The 18,141-nt window shown below is 35.0% G+C and overlaps 1 protein-coding gene across 6 annotated transcripts in view; it reads right to left on the bottom strand.

Moving 5' to 3' along the window:
- UHRF2 (ubiquitin like with PHD and ring finger domains 2) overlaps positions 1–18,141 on the bottom strand; it is a 94,074-nt gene that overhangs the window by 6,765 nt on the left and 69,168 nt on the right. For all 6 annotated transcript variants that reach the window (XR_003256310.1, XM_026083552.1, XM_026083553.1 and 3 more), the window contains 5 exons: positions 15,941–16,064; positions 15,457–15,564; positions 11,832–11,936; positions 2,462–2,568; positions 477–639 (listed from right to left, as the gene is read on the bottom strand). Coding sequence is in view for 5 of the 6 variants with exons in the window: in XM_026083552.1 (XP_025939337.1) it covers positions 477–639; positions 2,462–2,568; positions 11,832–11,936; positions 15,457–15,564; positions 15,941–16,064 (607 nt within the window). In the remaining variant the exon portion in view is untranslated. The remainder of the gene's footprint in view (positions 1–476; positions 640–2,461; positions 2,569–11,831; positions 11,937–15,456; positions 15,565–15,940; positions 16,065–18,141) is intronic.

The following is an 18,141-nucleotide window of genomic DNA, read 5'->3' as shown; positions in this document are numbered from 1 at the left end:
TGCTAAATGCATGCATGTGGTCATACTTTGTTTTTTCAAGAAGAAATGAGAAACTGAGTTATACATTGCTATTATATAGCAGGTCTTCCCTCAGTTGCACAATTTCCATATTTTTGATAAAGATAGTATTCTTAAAAGATACACACCTTTATTCCAGACACTGAGAAGTCATTAAACATGCAAAAAACTTGGACATAGTTGGAAGGAATGAAGAAATCAATTGATTTCCATGGAAAAAAATGATTCAGTATGCACACGTAATATAGCTTACATATTCAACTTTGTATAACCTATTACGTATTATTTTCCAATATCACTGCTTTAAGTATTTTCATTTCTCTTCATTACAGAATGAGGTAAGAATAATTGTCATCGTGGAGACAAAAGAATTATCTCTTTGAAGTAATAACAAAGAATTTGCAATGTAACACACAAGAGAATTTTTAGAACACTGTATGAAAAAAATGTTATGATACCTTGTAAATGCCATCATATCTGTTGCCTTCTTCTGGGGCATATTTGCTGATCCTGCGTCCTTTTGAGCTGCGCACTACTCTGACTGGCTTACCAGCTCTCCAGTTCTTAGACTCTGCTCCATTTTTGTCATCCAGTGGGGCATCACAGTTAAGGGCCAAAGCTCTAAAAAGACATTTAAAATCTTCATAAACTAGATTGCTTCATACAACATTTTATTGAGAATTAATATATTTATCTGTCTTGTCTAATTATGTTTTATCAAGTAGCACAGAAATTTACTGGAAATTCTTCAAGAAACTACAGCCCTATGGAAGCACTGAGATCCATGCTACCATATGGGACACGGGGAAAAAAAAAGTAGAACACGTAATATTTTACTGCCAATTTTCAAGACTAAAACTGAGGTGATATAGCTAAATAAAATAAACCAATCCTTTCAGATTTAACATTCTTCATTTTTAAAACAATCTCCTCTTAAATAACATTGAGGGAATTAGAAGAAAAGTATAAAAGGCAAAGTTTCCCTCTCATTGTTCCACATTACAGCAGATTATTGGGCTTAGTGGGTAGACAGTATTGATGATTGTGAAAAATGGTGTATGGAAAAAAGTACAGAGTCACCATTCAGTAATTGAAATCTTTCTCATAATCCATAAATTGCCTCTGAGTAGGAGTTAAATAACAGTAGCTAACTCAAGGACAAACAGACACCTTTTTTCAGTAATTATATGAGGACCCTATTCTAGACACCTGGAGCAAGGCACTATGAATACCTACTTGATCAAATTTTTGGAATGGACAATATCTCTACAACCACAGACTGATTTGACCAGCTATTGAAAAAGCCTCCAGAATCAGACTTAAACCAAATCAAGTTTCACAGAACAGAAGAAATAATATGGCCCATAAACAGTGATGGTACAAGTCTAAAATATGCAGTGTACAAAACAATAAGGAACAGGGATGCAATGCAGATTTTAAAAATGTTTTCTCTGTAAAGACAAACTTAAAAATAAGAAAACTATCTGGACAAGTGAAGAACAATTCTGATTCTATTACATGGAATAACAATAATCTTCTGTATCAGTCATTGAAGTGTCTGAGGACTCTGATGAAATTCAGTAACTGACAGCACCTTATACTCTATGTGCATCAATTGCATTTGCTAAGAGTAGAGAGATGCTGAGACTAAGCCCAAATTTCTCTTCTAGTTCCAAAAGGAACTTTGCTCTGTTCAAGAAAAACACTTCTAGACCTACTGCTTAAACCCCCTTTCCATCTCCCTTCCCTCTTTGTTCTAGTTCATGGCTCAGTCTCTACCTCCCTCCCTTCCTCAGCATCCAAGTCAGGCTTTTCCTCCTCTTCTCTGAGCACCACCAAACACTTTGTAAGAACCCTGCTTGACTCTCAGTTTTTGTGCCTGACTGCAGCACATCACATCTAAAAGCAGATCTGGCAAAGAAAAGGTCTCAGTCAGTCTTGGCGCTTCACAGCTACTGTACGGTCAGTTATGTTAACATACAGATTATGCACGCAGAAAAGGATGGAGAATTCTTAGTTCAGATAGGCTTTTTAGACAACATTACAATACTTTAAATAGATGTCTCATTCATTTCTGTTCCAAACAAATTTGTTTTTTCAAGCAACTGTTTTTGACTACAGTTAGGCAAAAGATCAACCCAATTTTATTAGGGACGTTATCAAAATGTACATCTTTAAGACAAAACAACACCCTAATTCCTTGTTCTTCATAACAAATTATGATGGCAGAAAGTGCTATCAAAATATGAAAGACTTCTTTCAATATGAGCAAATGAATCACTGTCTTCATACTTAGCTTTCATAATCCATTAAAAAAATAATGGAAGAAATGAAATAAATAGAATTAAAAAAATCAAATAATCAATTGAATAAATTGAATTCACTAAGATTAAACTTAAGCTCTTCACTTTGARATACTCTTTAATTTCATCTCAAAACTTACCTGTTCATGTGTGTTAATGTCTGATCAAATGAATGCTCTCCAATTCTTTTATTGCCAGAAAGATCTCTACCTCCACTCCCAGTATAAGTGAATTCATCTCCTCGATCCTGTGCAAGAAGATTATCCTTGGTTTTAACACTCCAAATTAAAACAACTGAATTGAAAAAACACTGCTTCATTGATTCTGTTCACTCAGACAGAAAAGAAAATAGTCCAAGGCACTGAAAGACATTTTCAGTTTCACCATCACTGTCCTTATACAGTAGTTGTGCCAACACAAAGCTACCAGTCTACATGTAACATATTCACCAGAAAATTCTTATAAAAATATGCCTGCCTCAAAAAATTGAACTTCTATAACTTCTTAAAAATTGCTTTCAAACACAAAACATTTCCCAGGGAAGAAAACATTCTAGTTAGTGATTACATGCTCTGTAGTGCTTTGAATCAGTTTACAAGAATATCATGTTTGTAAAATATGTAATACATAACTCAGAGGGTTCACTTCTGCTTGTGCAAGAGGCTGAGTGCTAATAAGGCACAGCTGTTTGTACTTAAGTAGAGGGCAGGTCCTTTAATTTAGTAATAATTTCAGGTATTCTGAACCACTAAGAGCTTAAACTTATTTACATTCAAATTTTATAAGCTGATACAATTTTGTGCTATATTTCCTGAAACTAATTTTTTGGAAACTGAAGGAAGGTTGATGAAACCTTTTACCATGAACCTTAAAAATAATGGAAATACACATGCACCTAAGTAAAGCCAGTATTACTATTTTCTTTCAGTAACATATCACAAACGCTCACAGTATTTCTGGCAAATTCAAATATTGCTAAAAAGATACAATTGTATTTAATACAGTAACTCTTTGGAGATGCACAAAGCATGAAACAATAGTATAAGAGGAATAGTTAATTTTTATAGCAAAAATCTAAACACACTGGTAGGCACTAGTAAAATTCAGTCAATTTCTTACCACTATTTCTTTAGGCATAATAACAAGCAAATACTATGAAGTTGAAAAGATACTGAAAACCTATCAATGACATTGTATAAATTCTGGTATACTCTTTCCTAAAACACTCTACTACTGCTCAATGACTCTCCAGGAAAACACAGCAAAATAGATAGTGTTATAAGAGAACAACATATGAAACAATTTCAAAAGGATGAAAGACAAAAATGACTATAACTGTTTACTAACAAAGGATTTAAAATAAATCATACAAAATGATGGGGTATAATGGAATTGAGCTCTAATCTGTTTTTTTTTTTTTCAGTGATTGGTAATTAAAGTCACAGCAAACAAAATGTGTTGAGCACACAAAGATGACAGGAATAATAATAATGTAAGTAGGGCTGTCATACAGACTGAAAGGGATTTGCCTGATGAATCAGGCCCAATAAAACAAATTGCATTTTAAAACTGAATAGGAAGCAAGTGCAAAATTCAAAATAACCAGAAAGGTGTATCCAGGAAAGTCATGAATCCAGTGAAGTTTTGGATTTCATAACAAACATGAAACTGAACTGTTTTCATGGTCCAGCAGARTGGCAAAAATAGCAAATGCAGTTTTTTGATGTATAACCAAAAATAAGCTGAAACTGGAAGTGATTTTACCTCTTTTTGTAACGTTGTTGAGACAAATATTGGAATACCATATAAAAGAATGTAAAAAAATGGAGGGAAAACAAAAAGAACATAAATGTTAGCAAGACTGGAAAAAACAGTTTACATGAGAGAAAGGGTTTTGATAAACTGCTTAGTCCATCAAAAGAATAGATACAAGTATCTTCACGAGGAGAAAATACTTAATAGAATCTTTTTTTTGATGTAACAGACAAGCATACATCAAGGACAAATAGCTAAAGACTTAAGCAAAACAAATACAAACAAGAAGGCGTAAGTGCAACTATATTGGAACATACTATGTTTGGAGCTACTGGAACATACTTCAATAAAAACAGATGAAACTTAAACTTCTGATGTCTTCAGAGCAAGACTAGTTGGTTCTCTAAGTGCCACTCTTTAGCCAAAGACAGCCAGAAGATTATTGAGCCTAATGAGGTAAGTTGGATACAAGCCCTTGAATACATGCTCACTTCTTGAAGAGATTCTAATTTGATTGGTTAAATTTGCATCTCTTTAATTATCAAAGTGTTCTACACATAAAGAGGCAAAATTATATGGATTATGGGCAAACTGGAAATCCAGGAGAAGGAAAGTGGGGGAGAAACAGAACCCTGGTATCTGTATAGCAGAATTACAGCTTCAAGTATAATTGTTACAGGTCAAACAATTAGGTGGTATCTGCTAACACTTCCCAACGTAACAGTACCCTTTATCTCATTTATACTCAGCTTTCCAGAAGAACTCCACAGGCTGAAAGACCCACTTATCTAACATCAGATTAAACAAAAAGTGAGGCGAACAAGACACAGTTCTTGGAATAGGAGGAAAACCTCACAGAGATCCTGCCATACAGGGTGCTAATTTTGATGATGAGAAATGAGGAAGATACTTGAACCTCTGATATGAGAGCAACTCCTAGAAGAAGGAGAGGAAGAAATTTCAGGAAAATATATAATTGGTTGCAGAAAGAGCAAATCTAGAGAAGCAAGAAACAGGGTTGCACAGACCAGAATCCCTACAATGAAATAAATGCATGTATAAATAACTTATGACACATAGAAGTGAAAGGGGGATACTGACAGACTGGAGGAAAGAACTGGAGATCTACAAGACCTACTTCCATGATGGTTAAAGCATTTTCCTTTGGAGTACGCCAGGAATATTCACACAGCTCATTATTGGGGATCTTTTGATGAGTAATGACTCATTAAAACAATTCCTCAATAGCTTTGAGCTGTGACTCCACCTACAGACATGCTGCATCTTTCTACAACCCTTTGCAATGTTCAACTGACAGCCTGTGTGCGACAGGTAAAGGCTGAAGTCTACTTTTTATCTCAAGAGGATCACAGGACAGAGCTTAAGATGCTGATAAATTCTGCTGTAAATTCTGATCTAACAGGTAAAGAAAACATTTGGCAAAGGGAATCTATTACTGATGCCTGAATGTCCTTCTTTAAGAAATAATACGATATGGAAAATGCTATTAGAACACTTATCTTTTTCTTCTCTTCTTTCTTCCTACCTTTTTCCAATGCTCTCGCTTTACGTTGTCTCCAGAAAGGTATTTCTTAACTGTTTATAAATTTTGTTCATGTTTTAGAGCAAATGAGCATTTGCCATGGTAGCACTAACTGCTGAGATATTGAGGCATTCCAATGGAAGATGAACCCAAAACCCTATTACTATGAGCTAATCAGCCTCAAACATACAAGATAAGCAGATAATGCCAGACAGTCACAAAGTAAATTACATTACATCATGCATCACTTTTTCAAACTTGGTTACATAATCAGTCTTAAATCTAGCAAATACATAATGGAGAATGCAAAAGTAAGATTGTAAATGCCAAGTAAGCCCTTGACCACAGTGTTTCTATGGGCTGTTTGTATGCAACAGCTGACAAGGGCATTAACCACTGCAAGTTATTGGAATTTCAGCTATCTCAAGATGGCTCCAATTTTTTTTTCTCTTTCCATTCAATACCTTTTAATTATTACACTCAGATTTCAGACTTTGGTCCCACAAATACACAAAAAAAATGCAGCTATCAATTAAGTAAAATATCCTATTAGGAACACAGAGATGAACAGATCTTCTAGATGAGCTTCAATCTTCCATCCGAACAAAAATCTGTTTTATTGACTTTTTAATGAAAAAAAACAAAACATAGATGCATCAGTTTCACATAAGCAAAAGGTAGTGAATAAAGGCTAAGATATTTGTTAGTGTGACATAGCAAATAGCATGAAGCCTTTTTAAATGCAGTTATTATGACATTTTAAATACCAGAGTATTTTGTTTGAAAGGATTTTTCTTTCCCCTGGTAGAAGTACCTGAAGCCAAATCATTTCCTTGTTCCTCTCCATAAATGTCCAACAGAACTATACAAGTATAAATGCTGACAACATTGGTCTTTCTGTCCAATTTTGTGATTTACTTTTGTYAATTTCATGGCTTACTACTGTAATAAAAGGTACCAATTAAAAGGAAGTTATATATAATATTATATAATTTTATATATATATATAATATTATATATTTCATTTATAAATCAATAAAAACCTTTGCAGTATGTTCAAAGCTTGACATATCTTATTTGGGGTTTCTGGATCTTCATCTCACCCTTGACAGCAAAAATCTTCCAGTAACCATGGCATATTCCACGATGATAAAAACTTTTTAATCATTTCACTGATAGCCAATCTAGATTTTCTCAAGTTAAAAGAATTTTCAGAACGATAAGTAAGACCATTTCAGAGTAGGAAACAGCAAAAATTGGCTAACTGGTGAGGAAGGTATGTCAATATTTTGAAAAATGACTCCCAAGTGAAAGTACTAGAGAACTATGGTATGTGCCCCACTTTCTAAAGTTTTTCTTATTCCTCTCAGTGTTAAGGGCCAAAATGGTGAATCTTCAGACATTTAAAATAAATATTAATATGTAAACTAATGCAGGATACCCAATCTGGATTCATTATGTTCTGCTCCCAGAAGTTCAAAATCAGAACGTGGGTATGTTTTGGACTTCAAACCAGGTACATCCAAGATACAATATACAGAAAGCTTTTTCAGTTCAAAGACCTTTTTCTGTAATGGAGGAATACGTAGGAGATGCAACAATTTTTGGAGACATTTTTTAGTGACAGATAACTTTGATTATTTGCTGGAGTTCACTGATACATCCTCTTTTTGAGGGCAAGGGACCCTGCAATCTGCATGAAGAATTTCATTAGCCTAATATAATAATATTTAAAACAGGACAAGGAAAACCTTGCCTGTCTCAAAAAGACATGCACCTACTATTTGACGTTCATTTATTTTTGTTTGCAGAATAAGAACGTAACTTTAATTATTTTTATTTTACATATTTAAATATATGCTTAATATTATAAGAACAAAGTTTTATTAGTGTTCATGTGAAAAATATACAAAATCCTGCAAGAAACCCCTGGTTTGTGCCAGTGTTGGCACAATGGAAAAGGAAAGGAAGACTAGTATAACTGTGCTGATCTTCAAAAATTTATGAAGGGAATAGAATGATCATATTCCATACACTACTCTACTAATAGTTCAACTAAAGTCTCCTTGAAAAGGTATGTAATTCCAGAAAGAAAGAGTCTCAGTACATTAAGCATTTACAAAAAGAAGTAGAGACCTATGTCCTTGACATAAGGTACTCACAAGTCACAGAGTGTTTCTTAGAAAGCATGTAGTATAAAAAAAGCACAGATCAGTGCAGCATGGACAAAGGTTCCAAACCAACTTTGAAAGAGGTGGACAAATAAGACTACTATGACAGACACAACCCCAGCAGTAAAAAAAAAAAAAGACAAAAAGGGTCTGTGTGACAAAATAAAGCTTTTCATGATGTTAAAATAATCCTCAATACAGTGTAGGTACAGAGGAGAAAATGAGGGATTTCGAGACGAGGAGACACAGAGGATTTCAGAAAATGATGCGAGAAAGGTAATTTTTCATATTAGCAGTTTGTACGGACTGACGGTTAACAATACGGAACAACAGAATAGGTGGAGTCGAGACTGCTGGAGAATAGGAGCTGTTCTGCAAATCTGAAACAGCAGCAGAAAGTAAGTCTGAATATTAACAATACTGCCCAACAAAATAACGTTGAGTATGGAGGTAGCAAGAAGGGACAAATAACAAATCCGAGTGAAAAGGAAGATATTCAGTAGCTATGACCATAGTGAGATACACAAATTGTCTCACATTACATTGGAGTTCCAAGTAGGTACCAACCCAGCAGGGTCCTTAGACCTTGGAAATCTGACAGCATCTGAAAACAGCAAGTATCAGGACAGCAAATGTCAGATTTTCAGCTCAAAAGTCAATCCAGATGGCTCACAATAGACAGATTCTCAGTGCAATGACTGTAATGAATTTATTACGTTGGATTCTCAATAATATAAAGAGAACTGGGAAAATCTGAAAGGACCTGTTTCCTTAGCGGTATGGCATCATATTTTAGAAAACTTATATAGGATACTTCTCTTTTGTACTGAGCACAGAGACACCAGGGCTCAGACTGGATTCAGGTGACCAAGGTAAGCTCAGAAATCTAGTTAGTATAGCTGCAGATAAAACATACATATCATTGTGACCAGCAGTTTACTCAGATCTTTTGAAATAAAACATTTTGACTGAGACCTGAAGCTCCTATTGCCACTTGACTTGGATTTAAAGCCCTTTTAGTATGCAGTTCACCAGTCATGGCACTGGTGGAACTGCACCTGGTGGAACTGATCTAGCATTTTCACTGTGCAATGAACATTAAGCAGAGGTTCGGACATGCCACGTCCGTGTCACAAGGCTCAGGCAAATCTAGAGAGCTAAATACCACTTATTTGTAATTGGATGATTTCAAGCAAATGGAACAGCAGCTGTTCTGACACCTTGAACTGATTACCCAAACACAAGATTGATGTGAAAACACAGAACGCTCAAAACGGACAGAGGACCATGTCATGAAGTAGATTGGTTTGATGTACATTAATCAAGGAATATAAGCAACAAATATATTTGCTTGGGGTCCCTTTTGAGTCATTAGAGCGTCCACTCGCTTTTACACACTCAGAATCTTTTACAAGAGGATGTGAGTGATCCCAGCAGATACTATTCTTCAAGAGATTTTGAATCTCAGTTCTTAGATTTCCCATATGATCCCATATGCAAAGGCACTTAAAGAAGAAACAACCTTTGTTCAGACTGAATTGACCACACCAAATGACAATTAATTTACCATCTTAATAACACTACTTCAAACTAGCAGAAATATGGATCCTGAAACTTTTAAAAGGAGTAAATAAACATCATTTTTACCCTTGGCTCATAAAAACAAACTAGATAGGTAATTTTCAACTCAAAAGGGAAATTTCTTTAGCTATTTGATTTGATGAACAGACACGTCAAAACACTTTAATTAAGAATATGGTGATTGCACAATCATTGTTAATGGCTAACACCCAGTGTTCTGGATCCTTATGAATGTTAGTTTATACTGAAATAGTTCTCAGATTTCAAATTCATGAAAAAATTCTCACAGTTTCTTCAGCTAACATTCCCATTATGGTTATTATCAAGGACAAGACCAGAAGATTTGCAGTATTAACATATCCAAGACTCTAAAGCTAACCGTTATAATTATTGTATCTTAAATCAGGTAACCTATGTAAATTAACTCTTTGTTACTAAAATCCTAGGTTAAAAACATATTTCCCTTCTGAAGGGACAGCATAAAAATGACAAGAATTGGAAGCCAAACAGTGAATTCTATTTCTGCAGTATATTTCTTTTGCAATTATTTTTACCCCAATGGTGAACTGTTAGTTTAAAGCCACAAGAAGACCACTGAGATGCAGCATGTTAGCAGTGTGCAAAAATAGTTTGAGAAACATACAGTAAAACACACAGTCTTCCAAAATGTATTTATTTCTCAGTCTTGTCAAAACTTACACACAAGTAACTATATCAAACTACTAAAATTCAAGCAAGAGTCACCTCTTGTATCTTGTTCTCATACAATAAGCGACTAGATGTGAGCAGAAGATTTTATTAGAATTTTTATTTAAAAGCTTAATTGGAGAAAAGAGATACTGTGTTTAGGATACTTAAAAGTACAGAATCTGATTTTTCCCTGGGTGTTCTTAGAAGATTTTAATTTCAGCCTCTTTCAAAAAATGGGGAAAATGGAAGTAGACTGGAAAAAAAAATGGTATGTGAAAAGAGAACTGAAGAAAAATTAATATCAAAATGCACCTGGAAAAAAAAGGTTTTTCTACTGAATCCTTAGTTTACAGCACTGCAAAAAAACTGACATTCACACAGCTTTTTAGGGTAGCACCTCCAATATTTCTCCCCAGCTCTGCTTCTTCAAAACTGTGTATGTCATTAAGACTGTGACATTACTTAGGTGCCCACAAAAACACATGATCACAACATCACTTAGCCAAACTGGAAAAGACAGGCAAAGGATCCAAATAAGTTTATTAAATGTTATGGACTGAATAATTACAGCAGCAGAAATAAGGCTGACATCAGTATCACCAGCAAAAAAAAAGGAATCTGCAGCATCCCAAGCTAGTAGTTACAACTACTGAGCAACAGTGTTCTTAGGATGCACTGGCTAAGGTCCTAGAGCTTGGGTTGGGGTTGACTCCAAGGATGTAGTAATGTACCAACACCAAGTACCTCCTCATGTGACTTGTCCAACAGAGAGACACAGACGCCTTCAGAGGCAATACCCTGCAGCAGCAGCAGCTGGTAAGTGCTGTTGGCAAAGAATACATAACATTCTGATGCTATTTCAGATGTTAATTTCATTTCCTTCTCCAATGCCTTGTTCTTTGTGATTAGCAGCTACCCATGCTTTCAAAAACAGGTTGCTTACTGCTTTATCCTTCACCTGACGCATGATTCAAAATCCCACCTGATGGAATAGAACTGCAGGAAGGGATGTACCTTGTGTAAACATTATTTGATTACAGAGAACAGTAATCTAATCATATACAAAACTTGGTCAACATCATGAGAAGAAAGTCAGACAAAAATATTGTTTTGTTTGGCAGTATAATTGCTTTGGCTACTGTACTTAGATGTTGACATCAAAGCAGAAATTTTTCCAACATCTTCCTTTGGAATGATAATACAAAATATTGTGATTGTCCTGAGAAGTTCTGAAAGTTCTAATCATTAGGAGTCAAGAATCTTCAGAACTTCATAGAATCACACAACATGAATGTTTTATCCTTACTTCACTAAAATAAATACATCATATTTTATTTAGAAATACAATATGCCCCCAAAAGGCATTTATCTGCTTGATTGACTTGGAAGCAATAAAAACAATGACCAAAGTAGAATCTAAAATATGTAACTTGCATATAATTATGGTATCAGATATTGAATAACGATAAATTCAGATGATGAGAGTATACTGAAATTTAACTCCCCTAAACAATGCAAAATTCAACTGTAATTGAGGTATTTTGCTTGAGCATAAGCACGACAATATCCTTTAAGAGAAAATAGCTTAAATATTTCTCCCCAAAATACTAAAAACTACTGGGTTTGACATCAGTAGTAGCAATTTTTTGCATAGTCTTATCTGCATAAGCACTAATATTAGGATCAGCAATGAACATAAACTCTCCATCTTTAAAAACTTGAATACTTTAGAACAGCAAAACAAAACAATGGCTTGGATAAATGACATACCACTTCATCTTCAAATCCTCCAGCTAATACAAGCGAATAAGCTCCATCATTACTGCGTCCATGGATTCCACCCACATGGGGCCTGTGAACACCTGCTTCGCTCACCTGGCAACAGAAAAAAAAACAGCTTCTAAATTTTTTTTTTTCCAAACAATCGGCCATCTTCAATCACTCTTAACCATCAACTTTCTGCTTAAAAAAAAAAAATCTATGGAGATGTCTGTGTAAATAGTTAATGTAAGACTAAAATGACAGGTGAGAATTTTACATGTTTTTAAGGAAGAAAAGACAAAAATAACACACCCAAGAAAATGGAAAGACAATATAGGACAGTGGTAACACCAGAAGATGTAAAGGTATACTTACTTCCTCAGGAAAAATTTCCAGTGTATAATCTTTTCACTGCTTGTTTCAAACTACCAACTTATATTAAAAAAAAAAAAAAGCCTAAGTATTAAATTAAGTATTTTCTAGGTGGGTGATACTAAATATAGTGTTACCAGAACTAAGGTTCCCAGCAGCAAAAACAATTAAGATCCTTCCTTCATACCCAGACATTTTCTGTTTTCCTGATTCTGCCTCTCTGGATTCTGAACCCTTTCTCCCAACCCACACTTTTAAGCAACCTCAGTAAAAGTTTACATATATTTGCTATAGTCTTCTACTCTCATAATAGTGTAACACATCAAATCAAAGGTGCAGCTGGCCAGAAATGCTACCTCTGACAACATTCAAGAGCAAACAGCTGTGCACAACATGAAAACTATGCAAGGACACAGCGATATGTCCTTGTGTAACTTCTCAGCTTCCAGCTGTCTGTGGACTTCCTAAACTACTGTAAACTTTGAATTCACAGTATCCAAGAGCGGAGCTCATGGTAATACTGCATGTCATATGAACTAATGCTACTGTTCATTTCGAATCTGGCACCTGATCATTTTGTTTGATGATTCCTCTTTTTGCATCATAAAACCATGTATAGTTGTTCCCTAATTACTTTTTTCATTACTGTACATGATTTTACATGATATGATACTATCTCTCTTCCAAAATGAAAAGTCTTCTCAGTTAATTCTTGAATGAAAAGCATTCCATTCTTTTAACCATCCTCATTGTTGTTCACAATCTTCTATTTTTCTTCCCCTTCCTTTCTTAATAACTTTAATACTTGATTTACTTTTTGGATCACTACTGAGCACTGAGAGGGTAAAATTTCAGAATTATTAGTTAGAAGATTTCTTTCCTAAATAATAAGTAGCTGACAGTCCATCATAAAGTATGTAATGTTAGAATTGCACCCCTCCATATTTGCTATCCATGGCCACTTAGCACGCTCACTCAACTTTGTCAGATATTTACTAGTTTTTCCAGATCGTTTATAAGAATGCTGAATAAAAAGGTCCAACTATTTTGCTCACCTTTCCTGCTCTATCAAACATCCTTTCATTCATTCCTCTCTCCTTTCTTTCACTTTCAGGATTTATGAATTAAATTAAGGTTTCTAGTAAGTGATTCACACCAGTGATGAATTTTGGTAAGTAATTCGCATCAAAGATGCTCTCCAGATGCAACTCCTTCTAGGGAAAAGAGTTTGTGTAATAAAAAACCATGCAAATTAAAAGTGAGAAACCACTGTCTCTAAAGTCTCATGATGAGACAAATCCTTTTCCCATACAAAACAGAGAAATGAGAAACAGCGAAACGAAAAAGAAGTGCAATTTAACTATGTAAAAAACTTGCCAAACTTTTTTTTCAAAATATTTGAAGTATGAAGTAGTTCATTTGTAGCCAAAATTAAATAAGCATGTACAAATGGTAACTTGCCTTTTGATATCTATTCCTTATATGCATGTTATAAGCATTCTGAACTTTCTGACAAAAACAGCTCTCTAATTATGTTCTTATTTGCTATCAGCACTAGAAATACCTGTAAACTATAAACTTGTGTGTCACCAATGGAATTTCTAAAAAAAAGGTGAACTCAATTTTTATTACTGCTGAACCAGTGAGAACGAACCTTGATTTTGAAAATTTAAGTTCATTTAAGTAATTTTAAAAGTTTCCCTGATTTATGAGACTAGACTTAACCTGGAAGCCAATAAAAAAATTAACAGGTGTGCTTTGAAATATTTATTTTAATTACCTTCACAAAAATGTTCTTCAAAAATAGAGAAGTCAACAAAAAAACAAAACATAATTTTCCTCTTAACCAAGTAGATTTGTGTTAAATCATTAGTATAACGAACACTGTAATTTTACAATACAAAATTAATTTGGTTCATTATTTTCTAATGCCTGCACTGATGATAGTGCTCATGATAGACACCTAGGTCAGAAAAGATCCAAAGAACTAGTTTAGTTTCCAGCTGCCTCATTGTGAGTTCCATCAAAAAGAAAAACTGAAAACTGTTGCTAACGAGAAAGCTTCTGTTAACCTTTTCAGCCTTAAAACTTGCATGCCATTCCAAATCCAGCATTCTTCAGTCAGTACTGGAAGAAACCGCCATAAGAGGAAAGTCTCTTGATAAGTGTTCTCTTCTATAAATCGCGTATCAAAAATAACTATTCTTCTCAGAAGACAGCAGGGGATAAAAAGTTTAGAAAGAACATCAAAAGAGGATTTCATGCCCCTCCACAAACAGAAAAAAAACTATTTCTATTTCTCTGGATATCATGGAAAATACTGCTCAATTGGACTCTTTTACACACGCAAGAGATACAGAATTAACTGATTTGGAAGATAAAGAAGTGCCCATTTGCCTGACTAAAAAAAACCCCAAACAACAACAAATCAATGATAAAACAAAGATTAGTGAAATYAGGCAAGATGAGGGTAAGGAAATAAGGTTCCCATTTTTCGGACACTTCAAAATCACATAAAATCAGTATTGGCACAAAAAGATGCTGTCCCATCCTCCCTGCTTTGTTTTTTCCTGCCCCTCTGTATATTGGCACTGTATTTGTATAACCAAAAAGTGAAGTGGATTGGGAAAATTTACCTCCTCCCTCCCCTAAAAGGAATTATTTTTCTGTCAGATTTGTTGCCAATCTAGTTTACTGTAGAGTTTAAGAAAATGGGACAATGCAAGACAGAAAATGGGACAGTGCAAGTAGTAGAAGTAGACAGCTATTTTCAGTAGTAGTACTGGTGTATGCTGGTTTAAGCCATTCATCAGCCTAAAATAAGATTCAGACATCAGTTATGTATGACCAAAAGAGAATAGGTGGTATACAGTGATACAATGTAAAGGTTTTGGAACCTACAGTCTACATCTCCTAAGGTGATATCAATTCACATGAAGGAGACTTCATAAAATATTTGACTCTGTCACTAATTATCCCCCTTTGAATTTTAACATGTAAGATCTGTTCATCCTAATTGCAACAGATTTTCCCTTAAAAAATAGTTCAGAATTTAAAAATACTACTTATTAAGTGGTATTGTAAAATCAGTATACTTCAACTTTCCCTAGAATTAGCACCATTTCTAATATTACAATTACAATGCATTACTTTATTCACTTCTGGTGAAAAGGACAATTATCAATCCAAAACCATTTTTGTGCCCAACCCGTAGCTATTATTCTTTCTTACTTCAACTACAGTTAATACTAGAACAACATACCTGAACTCTGAATTTCCAGGTTGTCCCAACAGGAACACCAGGTATAGGTCCATAATGATTAGAAGGAACAATAGTGCATTCCTTAGTGCGACCAACACAGGCCATGCCCTAAAAACACACCAGAGAGAATTAATTAGTTTTTAAAATATTCAAGGCTATTTGAAAAATCAGACACATATACTAATAAATCTGATCATAACAAATGCATACTGAAAAATATATTAACAATTGTTAACAGGAATGTTAATTAAGTAATGTGTATTTATGGGTGTTTTGGGGGTTGTTTTTTTTGGTTTTACCTCTAGTCACCTTAACAATTCTTCAGCTGCTTTAACTTTCAGTAGATAGTGGGCAGGATTCAACATTGTTTTATAGTCTGTACAATCCAGTACTGAATTTTGTGTAGTGCATAAATAAGTATAATTATAGATGTAGCACATACATGAACAGTCAGAGCAATAGCTATTTCTAAAATACACTCTACCTTGCCCCAGTCTCTCTGGCTTTCAGTACTGGCAGATGGCATCTTTGCTTTCTTTTTACTCTGTTTGAGCTTTTCTCCAGCCTTTACAACTTCATTAGAATCATTTTTGCAGGAAGGACAATACCTAAAAAAAGGTTTTAGTAAATTCTCAATTACTTCATAATAATGGCAATACATTTCTTGTAGCCAAAATAGTGTCAATTTGTTCATCCAGACTGAATATTTTCAAGCTAGCAAATATATACCAGTCTTAAGCAACTGAGGCCTCAGATTGAAAAAATAAACCCAACAAGAGCAAATACTGTCAACTTCTAAAACAGGGCATTTCAATGTTCTTTTTGAAGGTAGAGTGTTAGAAGCAAAACATTTTGCCATTCTTTCTCACATGATGTGTGAGAGCTCCCCATGTTTCCTGTATTCCCTTTTCATTCTGTCCTCTTTTGTTCAGATCATGTAAGGGAGAAGATAACTGAGATTAGTGTGCTGCTAAACAATGCTCATGGCTTGTTTCTACATCCTGCCCACTCTACCCTGATTTTCTTCCGCTGCACCAAATATCACTCTGGACAGCTGAATGTGGAACAGAGCCAAGGCATCCTGGAACAAGTGTGCGCGCGCTCATACACACAAACACACACAACACACACACACACATCCCCTACACCACCATGCTAAGGCACTTGGAATGAGATCCAGTGCGGAACAAACAGGAAAGGTGCTGCCGAGCTCCACTTCGACATAGTCCTTGGACTGTGCAGCACTGGGGGCACTCATTTCAGCTAACACGAAGACACYGTCATAGGAGCGTGGGAGATAGCAGTACACAGTGACTACAGCAGAGGGAGAAAGGGAGCACACCGGTCCTTTTATTGCTTCTAACAGCATTTTTATCCTGCTCCAGGAATGGCAATGCAAAGGCAATTGCCCTTGTTCCTGGCTCCAACGGGCTGGGCTTGGCCCACAAGCCACTAGCGAAGTCTGATCTACAGTAGCACTGATAATATATTTAGATAACTACTACTACTAGCACTACTGTTTTGGATTTATTAGTTCGCTGTTGTATTTGGATGTGAATAAAAGAATCAAATTGCAATAAGTCACTGTGTAACAGATTTCACAATGATTGCCAGTGTACAAGTTTTCATGCCTCCATAAAGAAGGGAGCTACTTCAAACCATGTTTTTATCTGTAAGCTACAATGAATTTTGACATGGAACCTTAATGCAGAAATAAGTCAGTTTACAATTCAGCTCAACACCTGGATCTCTGTACTCTCAAAATACTTAAAATAACTTTCTGTTTAAAAAGTAATCTAAAAGTATTCTAAAAATTGAAAGAAAACTGACTGAAACAACCATTTTTGGATCACGCCTGTTCAATTGAAAGGCAAAGAGGTATTTGCCATTTTGAAGTTGACATTCCAGTTATGTTCTCTCCTGTTCATACATCATCATCATCATCAATAAAGATTGAATAAATCAGTTCAAAGTCATGTAATCTCTCCTTCTTCAACACAGCCATTCAAATATAAATGAATAACGACTTTGGGCTTTCAGTTGAATCTAATTAATAGTTCTGCTCTGATGCCAGATGTCATTTCAGCTTTCTCCCCTATCTGTCTTGGCTCCGTAAGGTAAAATGTAACAACATCTTTCTTATGAGAAGTACAAACATGGATGGGTCTCTTGAATTAGAAGTTGCCACTGTCAGTTTTCCAAACAGGCATAAGTAAATGAAACTCAGGACTTCCTTCAGAGGTTTAGAATATAATAAACCTGTCATATACATACAAAAGTACAAAGGCAGAGAGGTTTATGGAAGCAAGTATAAAGGAGATTTATAGAAATAATAAAAAAAAGTTAAAAAATATTACCGATAGTTGGATTCTTTGAGGTGTGTAGACTCACACACAGTAACCCTTGCAGGTATACATGTACCACTGTCACTCAGAACCTCATTACTTTTGCACCTGGCAAAGACAGGTTTTATCGTACCACATACATGATTATAAAAGGGTGATATGAGGTGTATGTCCATCAATTCCTTGCAACGTCTAGGGGTCTCCAAGGAACAGAGAGAGGAAAATAAAGAGAGAGAGATCCCAAAGTGCATGTGGACAATACAGATCAAAGTAGTTCAGTTACTGTTAAGTAATCCACTTTTCTTCAAATGACAGTCCACAGGTACATGTACCTTCATCC

Source organism: Apteryx rowi, unplaced genomic scaffold (assembly GCF_003343035.1).
Source record: "Apteryx rowi isolate R43461 unplaced genomic scaffold, aptRow1 scaffold_61, whole genome shotgun sequence".
Lineage (NCBI taxonomy): Eukaryota > Metazoa > Chordata > Aves > Apterygiformes > Apterygidae > Apteryx > Apteryx rowi.
Note: the sequence above shows the minus strand (reverse complement) of the source record. Positions and strands in the feature narration are given on the sequence as shown.